A 22,062-nucleotide genomic window follows, 5' to 3' on the forward strand; every position below is an offset into this window, starting at 1 on the left:
ACAGAGTCACAAACGTTTCTGTAAGTCTTCACAAGGTTTCACAACACTGTTGCTGGTATTTTGGCCCATTCCTCCATGCAAATCCCTCTAGAGCAGTATGTGTTTGGGGTCTGTTGCTGGGCAACACGGACTTTCAACTCCCTCCCAAGATTTTCTATGGGGTTGAGATCTGGAGACGGGCTGCCACTCCAGGACCTTGGAAATGCTTCTTTACGAAGCCACTCCTTCGTTGCCCGGGGCGGTGGTTGGGATCATTGTCATGCTGAAAGACCCAGCCACGTTTCATCTTCAATGCCCTTGCTAAATGAAGAGGTTTTCACTCAAAATCTCACGATACATGGCCCCATTCATTCTTTCCTTTACACAGATCAGCTCCCCGGTCCCTTTGCAGAAAAAAACCCCACAAGCATGATGTTTCCACCCATGCTTCACAGTAGGTATGGTGTTCTTGGATGCCCAACTCGACGGCATTTCTCTTTCCCTCCAACACACGAGCACGCGACAATCTAAAAAAACCACATTACAATCCATCCAACTCTATCAACAACACACACCCAACACAACAAAAACAATTTATACCACAAACCCCAAACATAACAACAATCTCTACCATATTCATCGCAAATCATTAACACATACCACATCAAACACCAAACACAAACATCCTAACCAATACCTCCCAACCACACAAACACTATACAACTCACACTCCACCTAACCGAAACTCACACACAACCACACTACACACATCACTCACCCAACACCTACATCCATCAACAAAAACACGACACACCACCAACATACAAACCAACACAAACATACAAACGTACCACCCCTACGAGAGCCACACACACCAACCACACCCACCTCTAACCCAAACCCCAACCCACTAACAACCGAACACACTCATCCACACAACAAAACAAACGAACGCAACACGAACCCACCACCCGATCGCCACACAATCCCACCACTCCCCAACACACAAAAGAAAAACACACTACTCTCTAACAATCTCAAACCCCACAATCACACAACTCACTCTATCACACAAAAACGCACACACCACCCATCCCACGACTGCAGCATAGCTGAGGATCAAACAAACAGAAACACACTACCACACCAAACCACCAACCACATACCTAGACGATATACGCAGAGCATACACCACACATCATATCAGCACAACATAACGCACACGTACCCACAACTACACTAACAAAGTCACCCCACCAACACCACTCATCAATCATACACACCCAAGCCTCCACCCCATCACTAACACTCCAACAAAACACACCACAAACACACCACAGACAACAATCACACAACTACTAACTACTCAACAGCCTCCCCACCCACCCCAAACCAAAACACAATCCACACATGGATCAGTCAAATCTCGCTACACCAACACACACTCAGCAACCACCACACCATCCCATATCAATCACTATAACACACCTACATCTTTCATCCAGAACCCCACGGGTGGAGATCTTGCGGTGGACCCAGATAGGAGATTATCAAGTTAAATGTCTTCATTTCAAATAATTGCGTCCCACAGTTAGTATCTCAAACCTAAGCTGCTTACCTTATTGCGATTCATGCTTCCCAGCCTGGTGCGTGTCATACAGTTTTGTTTCTGGTGTTCCTCAATGACACTCCTAGTCTTCGAGACTGGCACATATCAGCTCCGACGAGATTTCACTTACGGCCAAAGTCGTGCACACCTGTATCAATACGACACAGTCTGCCCAGACAGGTGTCTTTTATAACTGATAACAAGTTCAACAAACAGTGCCATTAATACAGGTAACAGTGGAACAGAGGAGCCTCTTAAAGAAGAAGTTACAGGTCTGTGAGAGCCAGAAATCTTGCTTGTTTGTAGGTGACCAAATACTTATTTTCCACCATAATTTGCAAATAAATTCATTAAAAATCCTTACAATGTGATTTTCTGGATTTTTTCCCTCAGTTTGTCTGTCATAGTTGAAGTTACCTATGCATGAAAATTACAGCCTCATCTTTTTAGATTTTTTTCCCTCAGTTTGTCTGTCATAGTTGAAGTGTACCTATGATGAAAATTACAGGCCTCATCTTTTTAAGTGGGAGAACTTGCACAATTGGTGGCTGACTAAATACTTTTTTGCCCCACTGTATGTAACCTTCTGACCCACTGGGAATGTGATGAAAGAAATAAAAGCTGAAATAAATCATTCTCTCTACTATTATTCTGACATTTCACATTCTTAAAATAAAGTGGTGATCCTAACTGACGTAAGACAGGGAATTTTTACTTGGATTAAATGTCAGGAATTGTGAAAAACTGAGTTTAAATGTATTTGGCTGAGGTGTATGTAAACGTCTGACTTTAACTGTATAATCTATATTTCCCAGGCACTTTAGTGAATTCTTGCGCAGCCATCATTTCTGTAAGTACCAGATCGAAGTGTTGACAAGTGGCTCTGTGTTCCTGGCAGACATCTTATTCTGTGAGTCGGCCCTCTTCTACTTCTCTGAGGTAAGAGCAACACAACTGATGTTACTGTTGTTCGCTATTAAATATACACAGCCACAGTTTATCAAGTTCATTCATAGGTGTTTTACTCATTAGTGGTACTGGTGTTCTTTGTTTCTCTTCTGTTATTCTCTGTTCTGTTCTACATTAGTGTCATATGGTAGGTGTTAATAGAAGTGTCGTTGGTAATAAAGCTAGTATGTTGTGTGTCTCCCCAGTACATGGAAAAGGAGGACGCTGTGAATGTCCTGCAGTTCTGGCTGGCAGCAGATAACTTCCAGGACCAGCTGTCTGCTAAGGCTGGCCAGTACGACGGCCTGGAGGCCCAGAACGACGCCATGATCCTTTACGACAAGTAACAGCTCACACACGTCTCACCGAATAGGGATCTAGCGTTTGTCTGCCGATCGTTCAGCGCGCTGTGTTTGGGAGACCACCCGCTGTAGACATCTGACTGACGACATTTTCACACTATTCTACCAGTAAACGCTATTGGTATAGACATCTATTTACACTATATTTGCCTTCACTACCTTTTCCTTCACACTACCTTTTCCTTCACACTACCTAGGCCTTCACACTATCTTAGAAAAGGAACAGTTTGGAGATTATATGGCAATTATTTGACCAAAGGTGAGAACACAACAGTTCACCTGACACGACTGAATCCAAACATTACAACATTACACTGTTGTACTGTTTTACATTTTATTGTACTTTTTGTCACATTTGTTTGATAATGAGATCTGAAAATACTCTGGAAACATTCAGTAACATAAAAATATTCTAGGAAAATGTGGGGTAGGTGCAACATAAGACAAACAAATTACAAGGGTTTGAGCGAGAGGACTAACTGGTGTCTCCAAGCACAATAATTTCAATGCAGTTTTATGACTCAAAGAAGGGTCTTCGACTATAAGGTGATTTTAAAACTATATATTTTTAGCTCTCCTAGCTGTGCCGTTGAGGAGCTAGAGCAACTTGTAACTGTTTTGTTTGGAACACAACCCTGCATCCACGCCATCACACAATTACTGTTGTTTACGCAATCCAAAAATGGTCCATTTATAAATTGTAATCTGGGTCAGGTGGGCATCATTTGAAAGCCTGTTCTATTGCTAGCATGACTAGCTAAGTTATAAAATAACGAACTTCATGTCACGCGACGTGCTCAAGTTCAGAATGGCTGTCAGTCAGAACCCATACAGTGCTTTGAAGCACAGAGCCTAAATTCTGACGTATTGTACAGCAAAACTTTGACAGCCACTGCGTTCCAATTTAAGCGTTTATTGCTGCCCAAGTCTTACATTTTCAGCTGTATATTGGTATGAGTGTAAAGGACTACCACCTCCACATTACTCAGCCTGGCTTGTTTATTTGAGCACCAGTTTAATAATAATCTCATCTGTTTCCTCCCCAGGTATTTCTCACTCCAAGCCACCAACCCGCTGGGTTTCGATGACTCTGTGCGGATGGAGATAGAGTCTAATATCTGCAGGGAGGGAGGGCCTCTACCTGACTGCTTCACCACTCCTCTCAGACAGGCCTGGACCACCATGGAAAAGGTGAGGGGTCGTAGGTCACCCAGTTACCTGGGCCAAATACATATGTCAACATATAGGAAACACCGGGGTCACTGCAAACTCACCAGGACTTCAGCTAGAAAAACAAAAATTACATGTCAAATGTATTTACATTTGGGAACTCCTTTAGATTGAAACCATGAGGCTTAGATGACCAATGACAGGCCTTTGGGGTTATTGAAGGTAGTTGTACCAGAGCCATAGATATAGTGCATTCGTAAAGTATTCAGACCCCTTCCCTTTTTCCACATTTTGTTACGTTACAGCCTTATTCTAAAATTGATAAAATTATATTTTTTCCTCATCAATCTACACACAATGCCCCATTTATAAAAAAAAAACTGATACCTTGTTTACATAAGTATTCAGACCCTTTGCTATGAGACTCGAAATTTAGCTCCGGTGTATCCTGTTTCCATTGATCATCCTTAAGATGTTTCTACTACTTGATTGGAGTCCAGCTGTGGTAAATTCAATTGATTGGACATGATTTGTTTAAGGCACACACCTGTCTATATAAGGTCCCACAGTTGACAGTGCATGTCAGAGCAAAAACCAAGCCATGAGTACGAAGGAATTGTCCGTAGATTGTGTCGAGGCACAGATCTGGGGAAGGGAACCAAAAATGTCGGCAGCATTTAAGGTCCCCAAGAACACAGTGGCCTCCATCATTTTTTATATTGAAGTAGTTTAGAACCACCAACACGCTTCCTAGAGCTGGCCTTCGGGCCAAACTGAGCAATCGTGGAAGAATGGCCTTGGTCAGGGAGGTGAACAAGAGCCCGATGGTCAGAGCTCTAGAGTTCCTCTAGAAGGACAATCTAGAAGGAGAACCTTCTAGAAGGACAATCATCTCTGCAGCACTCCACCAATTAGGCCTTTATGGTAGAGTGGCCAGATGGAAGCCACTTCTCAGTAAAAGGCACATGACAGCCATGAGAAACAAGAAGATTATCTGGTCTGATGAACCAAGATTGAACTCTTTAGCCTGAATGACAAGCGTCACGTCTGGAAGAAATCTGGAACCATCCCTACGGTGAATCATAGTGGTGTCAGCATCGTGCTGTGGGGATGTTTTACAGTGGCAGGGACTGGGAGACTAGCCAGGATCGAGTGAAAGATGAACAGAGCAAAGTACAAAGAGATCCTTGATGAAAACCTGTTCCATAGCGCTCAGGCCCTCAGACTGGGGTGAAGGTTCACCTTTCAACAGGACAACGACCCTAAGCCCACAGCCAAGACAACGCAGGAGTGGCTTCGGTACAAGTCTCTGAATGTCCTTGAGTGGCCCAGCCAGAGCCCGGACTTGAGTTCGATCAAACATCTCTGGAGAGACCTGAAAATAGCTGTGCAGCGACGCTCCCCATCCAACCAACCTGACAGAGCTTGAGAGGATCTGCAGGGAAGAATGGGAGAAACTCCACAAATACAGGTGTGCCAAGCTTATAACGTCATACCCAAGAAGACTCGAGGCTGTAATAGCTGGCAAAGGTGTTTTAACAAAGTGCTGAGTAAAGGTTCTGAATACTTATGTAAATGTGATATTTCAGTTGAATTTTTTTATATACATTCACATTTGCTTTGTCATTATGGGGTATTGTGTTGAAGATTGAGGTGGGAAAAATACAATTTCATCAATTTTTGAATAAGGCTGTAACGTAACAAAATGTGGAAAAAGAGGCCTGAATACTAAACGAATGCACTGTATGTCTCAGTGGTATGACTTTGTTGCCAAGGCTAGGGATGATGTTGAAACACTTCCTCAGGCTCTGGAGAAAACTGAAGACCTTTGTGACTGAAAGGCATTTTGAAGTTTAGCTTTGTTAATGTCATTTTTCTTCTCGCAGGTCTACATGCCAGGCTTCCTGTCGAGTAACCTTTACTACAAGTATCTGAGTGACCTTATCAACTCTGTCCGAGCGGATGAGTTTGTCTTGGCTAGCACTCCCGGTCAAGGCGTGGCCTCTGACCTTGACCGCAGCACCAACGCCACTGAGGGGTCTCAAGCCCAGGTAGATAACACCACACCTGACCTGCTCACCACCTGTACTTTTACTTTAGCTCTACTGGCATTTTCCTCTTCATCAGAAGTTTGTCTAAGTGCACTCAAATCAATTATGTTCAACAGCAGTAGCACTCATACCTTTTGTTCAATAGTCAGTGGGTATTAATGTGTTTACTTAACATAAATAGATTGATTCTCCCTCTAGTTCTGCTCTAAATGTGCAAATCAATATATATTTTTTTGTTTACAGCAAGGTGCCAAAAAGGTGGCAGCAATAAAAATCTTGAAAAACTTTGACGAAGCAATAACAGTGGACATAGCCAGCCTGGATCCGGAGTCCCTGTACCAGCGCCCCTATGCTGGGTGAGTCTGCATAGCCTACTCAGGCCTCCTTAATTATTTATTCTCACCACTCTCCAAGTACAGTCACCTCAAATGGCTCTGTAAACGACATTACTATTTCAAATATTTGATTTGGGTTTTCATGTTTCTCTACTGGACAAAATGAGTGAAAATTGTTTTTATAATCGTGCAAAATTTCCTCCATAGCTACCCTTCAACTGCCCTGATTTTACTACTGTAATTTTCCCAAGAGTTATTTGATGCTAGCTAAGTAGGCCAGTGTGTAATGACCATTGAAGTGACTAAACCGCTCCAAATACATATTTTCAAAGACTGCCATGCAGTCCTCGGTGACATGGCAGATTTGTAGGTCATCCCCATTACATTACAATCAGCTCTGATAGCAGTCTAATGGCCCAACACAGGCTGATATAGGATATTTGTGCGGCCTTGGGCAGCCTCGGTAGTGTCCTAGTTGCAGTAAGAGATTAGCTTGGTCTCAGATCTGTTTGTGCTGGGACCAAATGACTATGACTATTAGGAGTTGGCCATACAACACAAACTGATATGGGACCAGGCTAGTAACAGTGCTGTCTCCATTAACATCCTATATGTATGACTTCATTGGCTATGTTCCCCTCACTGTTCAGAAGAATGACGTTTGGGAAAGTCAACGAGCTGGGCCAGTTTATCAGGGAGGCCGAACCAGAACCGGATGTGAAGAAATCCAAAGGTAACAGGCAAACACTAATGTAGCAATTATTTATAGGCTATAGAGTTCCTTCAGAAAGTATTCATACCGCTTGACTCATTCCACATTTTGTTGTTACAGCCTGAATTCAAAATTGACAAAATGATTACCCTACCGTGAAGCATGGTGGTGGCAGCATCATGCTATGGGTATGCTTTTCAGTGGCAGGGACTCGGAGACTGCTAAGAATAGAGGGAACAATGAATGGAGCCAAATACAGGCAAATCCTTGATGAGATCCTGCTTCAGAGTGCAAAAGTCCTTAGACTGAGGCGAATATTTATGATCCAACAGAACAAGGACACCAAGCATACAACCAAAGCAACCCTGCAATGGCTTCAGAACAAGAATGTGAAAGACCTTGAGTGGCCCAGCCAAAGCCCAGACTTGAATCCCATTGAAAATCTGTTGCTGTTCACTGCTGCTCCCCACTTAACAGAGCTTGAGAATTATCTGCAAGGAAGAATTGGAGAAAATCCCCAAATCCAGATGTGTAAAGCTGATAGACATACCCAAGACGACTCAAAGCTGTAATCACCACCAAAGGCGCTTATACAAAGTAGAGGTGTGAATACTTGTGTAAATGAGATATTTCTGTATTTTTTTTATTCTAAAAATGTATCCACTTTGTCGTATGGGGTAATCAGTTTAGATGGGTGAGAAAAATAATCAATTTTGAATTCAGGCTGTAACACAACAAAATGTGGAATGAGTCAAGGGGTATGAATACTTTCTGAAGGCACACATCTGTCAGCGACAGGTGTGGCTGAAATAGTAGAATCCAATCATTTGAAGGGGTGTCACGGAAACTGTTCTTGACACAAACTGGTGCGTCTGGCAGCTACTACCATTCAAAGGCAGAAATATTTTGTCTTGCCCATTCACCCTCTGAATGGCACACATACAAAATCCATGTCTCAATTGTCTCAGGGCTTAAAAATCCTTCTTTAACCTGTCTCCCCTTCATCTACACTGATTTGAAGTGGATTTAACAAGTGACCTCAATAAGGGATCAAAGCTTTCACCTGCGTTCACCTGGTCAGTCTGTCATGGAAAGAGCCGGTTGTCCTTAATGTTTCGTGTGTATATATATATATGCCTGTCTCGCTCACTCGTAGCTCTTTCTCTCTACTGTTCATTGTTGCTTGTATGATTTTGGTGCCATGTCACTTTGGCATCCATGGTGTGGGTATTGCCTCCTTCTTTTCCTAACCCCAATCAGAGAGTGGGTTGAAATTTGCGAGGCACCCCCAAATATAACCCAAGGTGCTTTTAGATCTTATAAAAGACTATACAGTAAAACATGAATCTGTTATTTAGGATTTCTTAGAAGAGAACTTTGTCTGAGAAAAGAGGAAATAGATATAAGGCCTGGACTAAACTTGTACTGTATATGTAAAACACATTTTCTTACTAGATTTCATGGCTCAAATCACAAACTTGCTTTTCCAGCCCTCGGTTTCCTCCAAATGCATACATCACATACTAAGATAATTCTGTTCTGTGATATATTTTTCATGTACCTCATATGTCCAGTAGCTTACAGAGGAGCAATAGATAAGAGGCTCGTCCTCGTTACTATTGCCCTATTTTTCCCTCTCTCCTCACAGGTTCCATGCTCTCTCTAGCCATGAAGAAACTTGTTCAAGGCAACTCTGATGAGGTATGTAAAACAACAAAACAAGCTCCTCTTGTGTTGAATCTGTTTGAACTAACAAACACTAGGTTTGATGAACACTTTGAATCGTAACGTGTGTGTTTAGGCCCAGGAGGAGATGGCCTGGAAGATCGCTAAGATGATCGTCAATGACGTCGTACACCAGGCGCACCACGATAGTCCTGGCGAATCCACCAAGGTAAGTCAGTCTGCCTCAATCTACAACATGGTGGACTCTTGATAAGTACACTGCACATTGGATAAGTACAAACTCTTGAGTGCATTGAAGACAATTCGCCAAGCCCAATTTCTATAAATGCCTTGTAATTGTTACGGATATCTGTATGCTCTGGTTTCCTATTTATGACAGTCCAAAGCCATTGCATTTATCTGCCACTGTAGTCAACTATATAAAATAACTCCTCACCCGTGACACGTTTACTGTTGTATGATGATTGACAATGAAACATGGACAATCTCTCTCCCCAGTTATGAGCCTCCCGTGGAGAACCAAAGCATTGTCACTCCCCTCGTCCCTCACCCTATAGAGCCAGACTGACAGACAGACACGTCCCCTAGTCCAGTGATGAACTGTACACTGGAATTACCTTAAGATGAAACGCATCAATAGAGATCAAAGAACAAATGCATTCCATGATCTCCTGCATTAACTTGTACCGGTGTGTGTGTGTGTGTGTGTGACTATATGTGCGTGAGCGGGAAAACTTGAAGTATATCATCCATCCATCCTTCCAACTGTTCGTAACACTATGAAGGCATCGCTGAACAAATGAAGAGGAAAAAGAAAAACAAAGCAGTGGCACAAAGAGCATCAGAGTACCAGACTTCCTTCCAGAACAAATTCCCTAGGGAAGGAGAGATGACAAGCTATGACACAAAATATGGCTGACCGGGAGCTGTCAGAAGAAGCAGCACTTCAGAAAGCATCGGCCCTGCCGTGGTTACCTCTGTTACTATGCCATCCAAGAGGGAGCCTGCAGGGACCTGAAGCATCCTTCATAAAGTGATCACTAAGAAGATTAGGTTGTCCACTCCTCTCTTGATTCCTGCACATCGTCTCTCCTTACACCACCACCACCTCTTGCCCTTATGCCCATTCCTTATTTCTTGTTTTTAATGAAATCGCTTTGAAAGGGTTCAGAGTGACACGTACAATTTTAAGATGGAATTCACCAGTAGGTGCTTTGTAAAGTTTTTATTTGTGGCTGATGCATAGCCTGCTAATATTCCTGGGCCCTCCTGGAGTATTGTGGCGGTGGGGTGGGTTACTATGATGATAGGTTGACTTGTTTTGCCCTCCTGGCTGTGCCCTAATGTACTGTAGAGGGTGGGTCAGACATGGTACAGTGAAACTGGAATGGACCATATTGATTTCCTGGTCTAGCTAACCACATGTATCTCTAGCTCTGGCTCCTTGTCCATGTCATTACAGAGCATAGACAAATGCAGAAATACTCCTTGTTGTGGACTGAAGAAGTTCTACAGTTGCAAAGAAAGAGCAACTCCGTGCTACTCAATATAATTTTATACATATTTAGATTTCTCTTTAACCCCAATATATTCATGTTAGTTATTTTTTATGGTGATTGTTGACCTTTTCTTTTTTTATATGTACTGTCAAAAGCAATGTCTAAGCAAATCTCAATTACAAATGTTCAATTGAAAAGTCTACTCTTTGAATATAATGTTAATATTGTTATGATTTGAACCTCATTGAGATGTGTGGAAAAGAAAGACTCTTGGTACTATGTACCACTAATATTGTTTTTCTGACATATGTGTACTTAATCTATAATATATTTAAATTGTGTTGGATTTATATATATATATTAGTTTTTATTTTTATTTGGCAGAGTACTAGAAGGAACAGAAGTGCTACCACTGATGAAAAATGACAGAATTCCTCTTTGCACGAAATGCAAATCTTGTTTTCCACCAAACATGGGGATTGATTTGGCTCCATTTCAGCTTGTTGGCTGATCTTAGTTTGTGGCCAACATGTTCTTAATTGCACTTGGGTATTTAACCTCTAGCATTGCAAGATAATGATGCAACCTGTAATTCAGCAAATTAGTGCTCATCCCAGTGCAGTGTTTCAAGTGTGTGGTTGGCTTTTGAATAAGTTCATAGAGATGCTGCAGTTTTGTGCATCAAAATTGTTTTATCCCCATTTTGTTGTACAGTATGAAATACTTTATTGTAAATATTTTATGGCTATCGTACAATAAAACTTTTCTGCCTATTTGTAGCTAAAGTCGTTTTAAAACAGCAAAATGCGATTTCTCTTGTTGCAATGCCGTTTAACCAGTGGGGGGCAATGTGGACTATTGTAACCTCAATGAGCAAGATACATGTCTATCTCTAACTGCGAATGATTGCGAATGACAGCAATAAACAAGTCTGTGATTTTGTTTAAACGAAGGGGAAAAAACGTATTTTCCAGTAATTACTGTATTTCACTGTACATGTTGTTTTCCAAAGACAATTGCAGTAAAATATGGGCACGTTTGATTATTTTTGGTAAAATGTGTATGCGTAATGGTTTAATATCACTCATCTAAAATTGATATGCCAAGCAACATAAGACACAAGGGAAGGTTTACAACATTTCTCATGATGGGGATACGCCCACCTGAGTATTCACAGCGCGCAATAACGCGCGCGCCAATGTGGAGACTTTTGTTGTGAAGCCCACTGGTTACCACGCTTAACCAAAACCACGGCTTCTCCTGCTGAGCAAAAAGCGCGGCGACTCAAATACCGGACCTATAAAGAGAACTGCAACACTAACCATATGTTTAATTTTTTATCTCGTGCGTAAAATTCGATAAGAGTATTTCAGTTCCAGGTGGCGACCATCCTACGGACTGACAGTTACGTATCTGTGTCTCGGGTGCGTGTTATAAACATCTTTTGTGTCCTGCGGTGACTCACATTTCTATATTCTCAAGTATAGTAGCGGATAGTCTATTTAAAGTAGACATTACTTCTTGTTGAGGTGGCAGCTTGTTTACCTAGACGTGCTCATGTTTGACTATTTTATGAAATCAGGAGCCGATGTTTAGGTCACTGGAATATCCCTTTAAATAATAATCTTTACGGATAACAAATTAACTATTTATCTTGCTTCAGGAGGCTGTTGATGTAATATTTGTTGGGGGAGAGCTTCAGCTGATCTTCTCTGGGTGTGTGAGCTCCAAATGCATTCATTGCTGGATCGGAAGAAGAAAGAAGCCGGGGTTGGGATCGATCTGTCTCGGAGCTACTCGTTGCCCCAAGCTGCGAGGATGTTCAGCTGCGTGGGCTGCTTTTGGGTCCTTCTGTCCTCCGCTCTGGTCGCTATCTGTAGTTTCAGTTTTATATCCCCTGCGTGGATTGTCAAGGACCATCTGAAAAACAAGGACTCGGTGAGCTTCGGCTTACTTTGGCACTGCTCGGAGTCCCTGGACCACATGTACAGATGCTACACCTTCGGAGGACTCGGAAAATTCGCGGAGATCCCGTCTAGCTCGTGGCAGGTATGGAATTCACTGACCGTACATGCAATAGGCTTCTTGAATGGAGGTGTTACGGTAACAATTTAGTTAGGTGTTGTATACAATCGTAACTGTTTATTACATCTAAATTACATCCAAAATCCTCAGTGGTATACATGTTCGTGATGTGCACAATCAATGATACACCTTTGCCTTATAAGGTCATTAATAATTGAGAGAGGACTTGAAGTAGAATCATGATAGCTCCTGCATCACTGTATGGAGTTTTTTCAGGGTTCGAATGTAGTGAGTGACATTAGTGTTATGGATGATGGACATGGCAGCATGCACAATCAATAAGAATGAACTAAAGTCATTAAGTGTTGTTTTAAAGCTGATAAAGTCAACTGGTGGTATTGAGTTAGTTATGTCAGGATGAAAGGTCCAGGCTCCTTGCACCACTCAGGTGAGAACTGTTGACAAAGCTGAGGTTGTGATTTAAAGGGATGCTTAGGGATTTTGGCAATGAGGCCCCTTATCTACTTCCCCAGAGTCCGATGAACTCGTGGATACCATTTTTATGTCTGTGCGGTTTGAAGTAAGTTGCTAACTAGCGTTAGTGCAATGACTGCTCGTCTATGCTAGCAAATACCCATTGACTTCCAGTCATTATGCTAATGCTAGTTAGTATTGGCTCGCAAAACTACCTCTTAACTTCCTTCATATTGGACACTTGTGGTATCCTCGAGTTCATCTGACTATGGGGATGATAAAAAGCCTCATTGCCAAAATCCTGAAGTAACCCATTAACCTTCCACAGCAACAAGCTTTCTGGTGGATGGATGGAGAGTGGTCTTGTGCCATCAGTGTTTACCCAGACACAGAGGGGTTAATGTTGGCATGTGTTTGGCATCATATCTGGCTGATATCTGGGTTTCTATTCTGCCATTATTAGATACTATTTTACTAAACAGAGGTAGTACAGTACACTCAGGGAGGGGTAGCTACGTTAGTGATGAACCATAATACTGGCAATAAGGACCTTGACATTTCTTATGTTACTTATCACTATTATAAGGTAAGTTGTTTGTTGGAGCTAAGGGGGACTGGGCAAGGGTTAGCATGGCTGTTGAGTGAGAATACATTATTTTAGGGATTATTGTGCTCTCACATCACACATTCTTCATCTCGTAGGCTAAATGGTCACAGAACTACTGCCATGCATAGACCCAGACACTGCAGGCTTCATTACTGGATAAAATTCCTTAGGATTTCTGTTTTTCCTATTCAGGATATGAATGCTTTGATTGGTCAAAGCATTTTTATTTATTTTTACCTTTATTTAACAAATCAAGTCAGTTAAGAACAAATTCTTATTTACAATGACGGCCAAACCCTAACCTAGACAATGCTGGGCCAATTGTGCGCCCTATGAGACTCCTGATCACAGCCGGTTATGATACAGCCTGGATTCGAACCAGGGTCTGTAGTGACGCCTCTAGCACTGAGATGCAGTGCCTTAGACAGCTGCGCCACTTGGGAGCTCATATTGTCATTAATGGGTCACAAACTGTGAGGGAGACAAAGGCTCTCGCTCCTCTTGTTATGCCAATTTTAATTTATTAACAGATATGCACTTTTGAAAACGCTTCAACAAGCATTTACCTTCAGTCTGTAAACACCAAAAATCTGTCAGAAAAAGCATTATCATTCAACATTTAAAGTCCATTCAATGCAGAACAAGGGCATGTACTAAGAAAAGACTGGGGTACAGCTATGGGACCTTGTGTCAAATGGAATCAACAAGAGATTTTACTGAGGCTGGCTAAGTCCCCACCAAAATGAATTTGTGATTCTGTAAGTTATCTCATTTGCAACTCTGGGACTGGGCAGCCAGAAGCATGCGTCCCCCAGGAGGCCAGTTGCATCGCTCCAGCATTCCTTTGGAGCAATCCAGTGCTTCAATCGCTTTTCTTCATTCTAGATTAGAAAGAGCAGGCTAGTTGGAGCCCCTACCATGCTGTAAAAAACCCTAGCTGCAATAGCCCACCAGCTACCCCAGGAGTTATGATTATGTATGAGGAGGATAAATTAACATTTGAAAGGGAAATACAAAAGTATGTGGACACCACTTCAAATTAGTGGATTTGGCTATTTCAGCCACACCCGTTGCTGACAGTTCTATCAAATCCAGCACACAGCCATGCAATCTCCAGAGACAAACATTGACAAACATTGGCATTGGCCTGTACTGAAGAGCTCAGTGACTTTCAACATGGCACCGTCATAGGATGTCACCTTTCCAACAAGTCAGTTCGTCAAATTTCAGCTCTAGCAGGGCGTATACGACAGTCCGCAACGGATGAGGCTGAAATAGCCGAATCCACTAATTTGAAGGGGTGTGCACATACACAGCCCAACACACACACTTTTTTGCACTGACTCTATTTACATACATTGGACTGTACTCAAACATACTTACACCCCAACACACACACATGCATACTGACGCCACACTCACACACTTTCACACTCACCACATACACTGCTGCTACTGTCTTTTCTATCCTGTTGCCTAGCCACTTTACCCCTATCCTATGCACATAGCTACCTCAATTACCTTGTAGCCCTGCACACAACTCTTACTGGTACTCCCTGTATATAGCCAAGGTATTTTTACTCGTTATTCATTATTCACTTTAATAAAGGTGAAGTGGCCAGTAACGTTTCATAAGGCACACGTTACGGCCCACCACGGCTTCACCCCCGCCAGGCAGACACCCCTCATTGGTGTGCAGATTATTCCGCTGATGCTCTTGCCCTCCATAAAAAAACTCTACCTCTCTCACACACACACACACAAATTTACATACACATACTGTACGTATGCATGGAAGCACATACAGTGCCTTTGGAAAGTATTCAGACCCCTTAACTTTCTCAATTTTGTTACGTTACAGCCTTATTCTAAAATGGATTAAATAAGTAAAAATCCTCAGCAATCGACACATAATGACAAAGCGAAAACAGATTTTTTATTTTTTATTTTGCAAATGTATTTCAAATAAAAAACCTACCTTATTTACATAAGTATTCAGACACTGCTATGATACTCCAAATTGAGCTCAGGTGCATCCTGTTTCCATTGAACATCCTTGAAGTTTCTATGACCTGATTGGAGTCCACCTGTGGTAAATTCAAATAATTGCACATGATTTGGAAAGGCACATACCTGTCTATATAAGGTCCCATAGTTGACAGTGCATGTCAAAGCAAAAACCAAGCCATGAGGTCGAAGGAATTGTCCATAGAACTCCGAGATAGGATTGTGTCGAGGCACAGATCTGGCGAAAGGTACCAAGTGGCCTCCCTCATTCTAAAATGGTAGAAGTTTGGTTACCACCAAGACTCTCCTAGAGCTGGCTGCTTGGCCAAACTGAGCAATCGGGGTAGAAGGGCCCTGGTCAGGGAGGTGACCAAGAACCCGATGGTCACCGACAGAACTCCAGAGTTCCTCTGTGGAGATGGGAGAACCTTCCAGAAGGACAACCATCTCTGCAGCACTCCACCAATCAGGCCTTTATGGTAGAGTGGCCAGACAGAAGCCACACCTCAGTAAAAGGCACATGACAGCCTGCTTGGATTTTGCCAAAAGGCACATAAAGACTCAGACCATGAGAAACAAGATTTTCTGGTCTGATTAACCAAGATTGAACTCTGGTCTGAATGACAAGCGTCACGTCTGGAGGAAACCTAGCACCATCCCTACGGTGAAGCATGTTGGTGGCAGCATCATGCTGTGGGATGTTTTTCAGCTGCAAAGACTGGGAGACTAGTCAGGATTGAGGGCAAGATGAACGGAGAAAAGTACAGATCCTTAATGAAAACCTGCTCCAGGGCGCTCAGGACCTCAGACTGGTGCGAAGGTTCACCTTCCAACAGGACAACGACCCTAAGCACACAGCCAAGACAACGCAGGAGTGGCTTCGGAACAAGTCTTTGAATGTCCTTGAGTGGTCCAGCCAGAGCCTGGACTTGAACCAGACTGAACATCTCGAGAGACCTGAAAATAGCTGTGCAGCAACGCTTCCCATCCAACCTGACATAGCTTGAGAGGATCTGCAGAGCAGAATGGGAGAAACTCCCCAAATACAGGTGTGCCAAGCTTGTAGCCTGACTCAAGAAGACTTGAGTCTGTATTCGCTGTCAAAGGCACTTTAAGAAAGTACTAAGTAAAGGGTCTGAATTCTTACGTAAATGTGATATTTCTGTTGCAAAAACCTCTTTTTGCTTTGTCATTTTGGGGTATTGTGTGTAGATTGAGGGGGAAAAACAACTATCAATTTTAGAATAAGGCTGTAACATAGCAAAATGTGGAAAAAGTCAAGGGGTCTGAATACTTTCCGAAGGCACTGTACCTTCTGCACGTACACACACACAGACTAACTGCCCCCCCTATCCCCCAAACACAGACACACACACTACCACCCACAATCACAACCTGTTTCCCTCTGACAAAAAAAGGTATACAGTAAGGCCCCCCTATCTCAGAAAGCCATGGGGTCTGTGTGTGTGCGCTAAGAGCTCCATCAGAGCCCAGTAGAGGGGACTGAACGAGAGGGGACTGAACGACGAAGGAAAAGGAGGAGGTCTGCGGCTCTCTACAACTCCCTCTGTGCCTGGTTTAGATGTGCTCTGGTTAGCGTGGTGAATCTCTGTTCTTCCTCCATGTTTGAAAGCCATGGTTGGTCTGCTCTACCATCCAAGCCTTGGCACTGAGGAGCCATCCCAGAGATGTGCTAGGCTGCAGCCCTGACTGGCAGGCCTGATAGTGTCTGCTAATGTGGCAGCGCTGCTGCCAGGGAGGAATGACTGTGTTTAAATACGGGTTAAAAATACATTTGCATATGTACAGATGTAAGACCTGATCTCTTAGAATAGAACACAGACGTGATACAATGGAATTATACAATAATTATACACTATCACAGTGATATGAGCAGTCAATATAATACAGTTCATTAACAGAATTGTTTGCTATGGTTTTACCGTACACAAAGTAACAGAAGGGATCGTCTGAATCAATCCTCTAATTCTCTCAGGTTATTTCTCCTTATCATAAGACTGAGTTCTGTTTTTGTTATCGTCCCTCAGAGCTGCCTGAGCCCTGCCTGCCTGTCCTCGGGCTGCAGGCAGTGGTTGCCAGATTAGTATGTACAGTCAGTCCAGGTGTTAGCGGTTGCCAGGTTGGAGGAGGTGTTATCCAGGGACTTGTACTGTGACCTGCTACTAGGTAAAGTGTGGAGGAGGAGGAGGAGGTGGTGGTGCTCGCCTCGCCTGCCAGAAGAATTGAGAGTTAACAGCTTAGTGAGCTTCCAGCAGCCGAGGGCTGGTATTGTCTGGGTTCAACACACACAGCTGTAAACACTGGCACTGCTGGATTAACCTGGCCATGTAGCACGATGGATAACAGCTCTGTCTTGACATATCCAACTGCTGTGTGAATGGTGTGGGTGTGTGTGTACATCTACAAAGATTGTCATGGTTGCGATGTAGATGAGTCATGACCAGCCTCCAGAAACATTGATTGGAAAATTTAGAAGTCCATCCTCATCTTTTGTTTGTCTCTAAAGGGAAATGGTTAGGTTGACAAGCTTGAGAGTCTCAGGGTTTGGAGGAACCGGTTGTCTAGCAATCAAATCAGTGCACAACATAATCCTTTCCTCAGACTCCCATACATAGCTGCCAAAACAATGAGTCACACATTGTCCTTTCAGACATCTTGTTTTAAATACTTAATTTAAGTCTGTGAAAAACACTTCCTTCCTTATAACAGTATATAAACCCCCCAAAGCTTCAAAATGCAATTTTGACATTCAGACTTCATAGTAACAGAACTGTCTCTCAGTGGAAGTGGTGTGCTCTTCAAATAGAACTGACTGACTTTTAGATGGTGTTAGCCAGTCCAGGCAATTGGCATTTATTTCTTCTCTGCACCTACAGTACCAGTCAAAAGTTTGGACACACCTACTCATTACAGGGTTTTTCTTTATTTTTACTATGTTCTACATTGTAGAATAATAGTGAAGACATCAAAACTATGAAATAACACATATGGAATCATGTAGTAACCAAAAAAGTGTTAAACAAATCAAAATATATTTGACATTCTTCAAAGTAGCCACCCTTTGCTTTGATGACAGCTTTGCACACTTGGCATTCTCTCAACCAGCTTCATGGGGTAGTCACCGTGATGGCAGGGTTGCAGAGGTAGGACAGTGTGCCTTGTTAAAAGTTAATTTGTGGAATTTCTTTCTTAATTGCGTTCGAGCCAATCATGTATTTGTGACATGTAGGGGTGGTTACAGAAGATAGCCCTATTTGGTAAAGACCAAGTCCATATTATGCAAGAACAGCTAAAAACAAAAGAGAAACGCAGTCCATCATAACTTTAAAACATGAAGTCAGTCAATGCAGAACAGTTCATAAACTTTGGAAGCAAGGCACAAAAACCATCAACGCTATATGAAACTGGCTCTCATGAGGACCGCCACAGGAAAGGAAGACACAGAGTTACCTCTGCTGCAGAGGATAAAGTTTATTAGAGTTACCAGCCTCAGAAATTGCAGCCCAAATAATGCAGAGTTCAAGTAACAGACACATCTCAACATCAACTGTTCAGAGGAGACTGTGTCAATCAGACCTTCATGGTCGATTTGCTGCAAAGAAACACTACTAAAGCACACACCATAAGAAGAAGAGACTTGCTTGGGCCAAGAAACACGAGCAATGGAACATTAGACCAATGGAAATCTGATCCTTTGGTCTGAGAGTCCAAATTGCTAAATTGTTTTTGTGTCACCCTCCATATCTTTGTTAGACGCAGAGTAGGTGAACAGCTGATCTCTGCATGGTGGTTCCCACCGTGAAGCATGGAGGGTGTGATTGTGCTTTGCTGGTGACACTGTCAGTGATGATGTAGAATTCAAGGCACACTAACCGCATGGCTCCACACATTCTGCAGTGATACGCCATCCCATCTGTTTCGCTTAGTCCCATTATAATTTGTTTTTCAACAGGACAATGGCCCAACACACCTCCAGGCTGTTAAGGGCTATTGACCAAGAAGGAGAGTGATGGAGTGCTGCATCAGAGACCTGGCCTCCAAACTCACCCGAACTCAACCAATTGAGATGTTTGGGATGAGTTGACACAGAGTGAGAAGGAAAAGCAGCCAACAAGTGCTCAGCAGCATAGTGGGAACTCCTTCAAGACTGGTTGGAAAAGCATCCAGGTGAAGCTGCTTAAGAGATGCCAGAGTGTGCAAAGCTGTCATCAAGGCAAGGTGGCTAGCTTTGAAGATGTCCAGAAATATTTTGATTTAACACTTCTTTGCTTAATACATGATTCCATATGTGTTATTTTATAGTTTTGATGTCTTCACTATTATTCTACAATGTAGAAAAGAGTAAAAATAAAGAAAAYCCCTGTAATGAATAGGTGTGTCCAAACTTTTGACTAGTACTGTGTATTGGAGGAGGAGGCAATGATGTGCTCCGCTTGAACCTGTTAAGGGCCCTCTGCCTGCCCAACAAAACGTGGAGCCCGGCTGCTGCTGGTTAATAAATTGATGGATGAGGTGTGTGTGTCTCTACTCTGTATCTCCCCCGTCCTGGAACCTATCCCCATTTTGAGAGAGAAGATGAGAGGAGATTAGAAGCGTGGTGGCTTGCAGGTTGGGCCGAGCCAAGGTCCCAGAAGGGCCCATATATTACAATGACACGCGAGTCAAAGGATTCCCTGTCACTCCCCGAGATATACACCAGTTACGTCCATGCACTTTCACAATGAAGAGTTGCAGTCTCTGCAAATCGAAGGCAGTCACTGTCTGTGCCTCTCTGGTGTAGGTTTTCCACTCTGTAGATTTACTGTCAGCGCTCACAGATATATCTGTTTAGTGTCTCCACCTCTCTTCCACCCTTTCAGTAGGAGTAGGCCTCAGATTCATGGCTAATGGGATAGCTTGCTCTGAGCTGTGCTGAAAGCTATTCGTCCAGGCATGTGTGTTTCTACTATAGATTATGTTATGTGGCCTAATGTAAGTGTCTCATATCTCTGTGGCCCATGGGGACAGGGCTGCCTTGGTGTGGAGCAGCGGTGAGAGACAAAAGCAGACTGACCCGTCACAAAAAATGGCAGAGAGATTTATCTGGGTGGATTCTCCTGACCTGATTCTATTTCTATCTCTCTGTCTTACACAGTGAAGACCGGCAAAATGTCCTAACTTCTCAGAATTTTTGTTGGTTTACTATTCGTATAAGGACTTTTGGTACTCACAAGTATAGTAAAACGTGTCCACACACACACACACACTAAAGCATAACTGTGATCAGAAGCGACATAGTGATGTGATTGATAGTGGCTGTCGATGTCAAAACTTATACAGTAATTAGGGCTCCAGGGAATGCTAGTCGGGAGCAGAGACAGGACCCAGGGGCTAGAGAGAGGAGGAGGGTAACATGGATGAGTGGGGGGATATTAATTTGGATGAGGGGAAGAGAGAGGGGAAAAAAAGAGGGAGAAAGTGAATTTGGATGAGCTAGAAAGAGAAAATAAGGAAGTGAGTTTGATGAGAGGGAGGTGGAGAAAGAGGGAGAAAGACGGGGAGTATTTGGTATGTTATTAGGATCCCCATTAGCTGTTGTGATAGCAGCAACTACTCTTCCTGGGGTCAACATGAAACATGAAACATTGAAACATTACCGAACATGAATAGACAAGAACAGCTCAAGGTTAGAACTACATACATTTTAAATGTCACACACAGCCTACATGTCAGTACATACAGAATTCTAGGTCAAATAGGGGAAAGGCTTTGTGCTGTGAGGTGTAGCTTTATCGTTCTTTTGTTTTGTTTTTCTTTTAATTAGTTTTGTTTATAAACACAAAACAGACACAGCCACCACGCCCAATAAACACCACAATATGCCCACACCTGTCCATCAGCGCACAAAAACACAGTTGCCTCCCCTTTCAATACACATATACAACCGGCTCGATTCAGTCTTATGTAGCAAAATCTGAAGTTGTGTTTTTTACATTGGATAAAAGTAGAGACTCAGAGCTAGAAAATGGTATATCATACACTACAGTTGAGGAACAATGGGAAAGTAATTCTGCTTTGAAAGTTGATCAACTTGAAACCCCCCTTTTGAGAAATTGGCCCTTGAACGTTTTGGTACACCTACTGGAGCGCTCTTCTTTGTCTACACCCATTCAGCATCGTTCACACCCTCTTAAGCCTTAGCCCCACCCATCTCTTTACAATAAAGAAAAACTCAGGGCAAAAATACATCTAGCTAAGTGGATGGGTCACTATTGTCTAGACATGTACACATGTTCATGAAATTCAAATGATGGCTGTAATCACCCCCAGACACACCTTGCTAACTTGATGGATCATGTAATCATTCTCTTGCGAAGTGGAGTCTTTTGTTTAGACATGTAGCTAGCTATCTAGCTAAACAATGAACCATAATCCCAACCCATAGCTACAGTACAAACGYTATAAAAAGCCTTAGCCCCAACCATCTCTTTAAGGATTCACATGTGAGGCCATGTGCTAAACAGAGTGAGTATGGTAGTGTACTAAACAGCCAAATATTTCAAGACTAAAGGCTGGTTTATACTGCGTCTATTGAAAT

The 22,062-nt window shown here is 42.7% G+C and overlaps 2 protein-coding genes across 2 annotated transcripts in view; both read left to right on the plus strand.

The window, feature by feature from the left end:
* Nucleotides 1–9,685, plus strand: part of LOC111979977 (A-kinase anchor protein 10, mitochondrial) — a 19,401-nt gene extending 9,716 nt beyond the window's left edge. The window contains exons 7-15 of the mRNA XM_070449400.1: nucleotides 2,404–2,527; nucleotides 2,743–2,879; nucleotides 3,945–4,089; nucleotides 5,955–6,119; nucleotides 6,363–6,475; nucleotides 7,105–7,187; nucleotides 8,815–8,867; nucleotides 8,968–9,060; nucleotides 9,351–9,685. Coding sequence (XP_070305501.1) covers nucleotides 2,404–2,527; nucleotides 2,743–2,879; nucleotides 3,945–4,089; nucleotides 5,955–6,119; nucleotides 6,363–6,475; nucleotides 7,105–7,187; nucleotides 8,815–8,867; nucleotides 8,968–9,060; nucleotides 9,351–9,356 — 919 coding nt within the window. The 3' untranslated portion in view covers nucleotides 9,357–9,685. The remainder of the gene's footprint in view (nucleotides 1–2,403; nucleotides 2,528–2,742; nucleotides 2,880–3,944; nucleotides 4,090–5,954; nucleotides 6,120–6,362; nucleotides 6,476–7,104; nucleotides 7,188–8,814; nucleotides 8,868–8,967; nucleotides 9,061–9,350) is intronic.
* Nucleotides 9,686–11,547: 1,862 nt separating this feature from the next.
* The window catches only part of LOC111980417 (LHFPL tetraspan subfamily member 7 protein), a 237,858-nt gene continuing 227,343 nt past the window's right edge, over nucleotides 11,548–22,062 (plus strand). The window contains exon 1 of the mRNA XM_024011151.1: nucleotides 11,548–12,400. Coding sequence (XP_023866919.1) covers nucleotides 12,083–12,400 — 318 coding nt within the window. The 5' untranslated portion in view covers nucleotides 11,548–12,082. The remainder of the gene's footprint in view (nucleotides 12,401–22,062) is intronic.

The sequence above is a fragment of the Salvelinus sp. IW2-2015 genome, linkage group LG20 (genome assembly GCF_002910315.2).
Source record: "Salvelinus sp. IW2-2015 linkage group LG20, ASM291031v2, whole genome shotgun sequence".
NCBI classification, from domain to species: Eukaryota; Metazoa; Chordata; class Actinopteri; order Salmoniformes; family Salmonidae; genus Salvelinus; species Salvelinus sp. IW2-2015.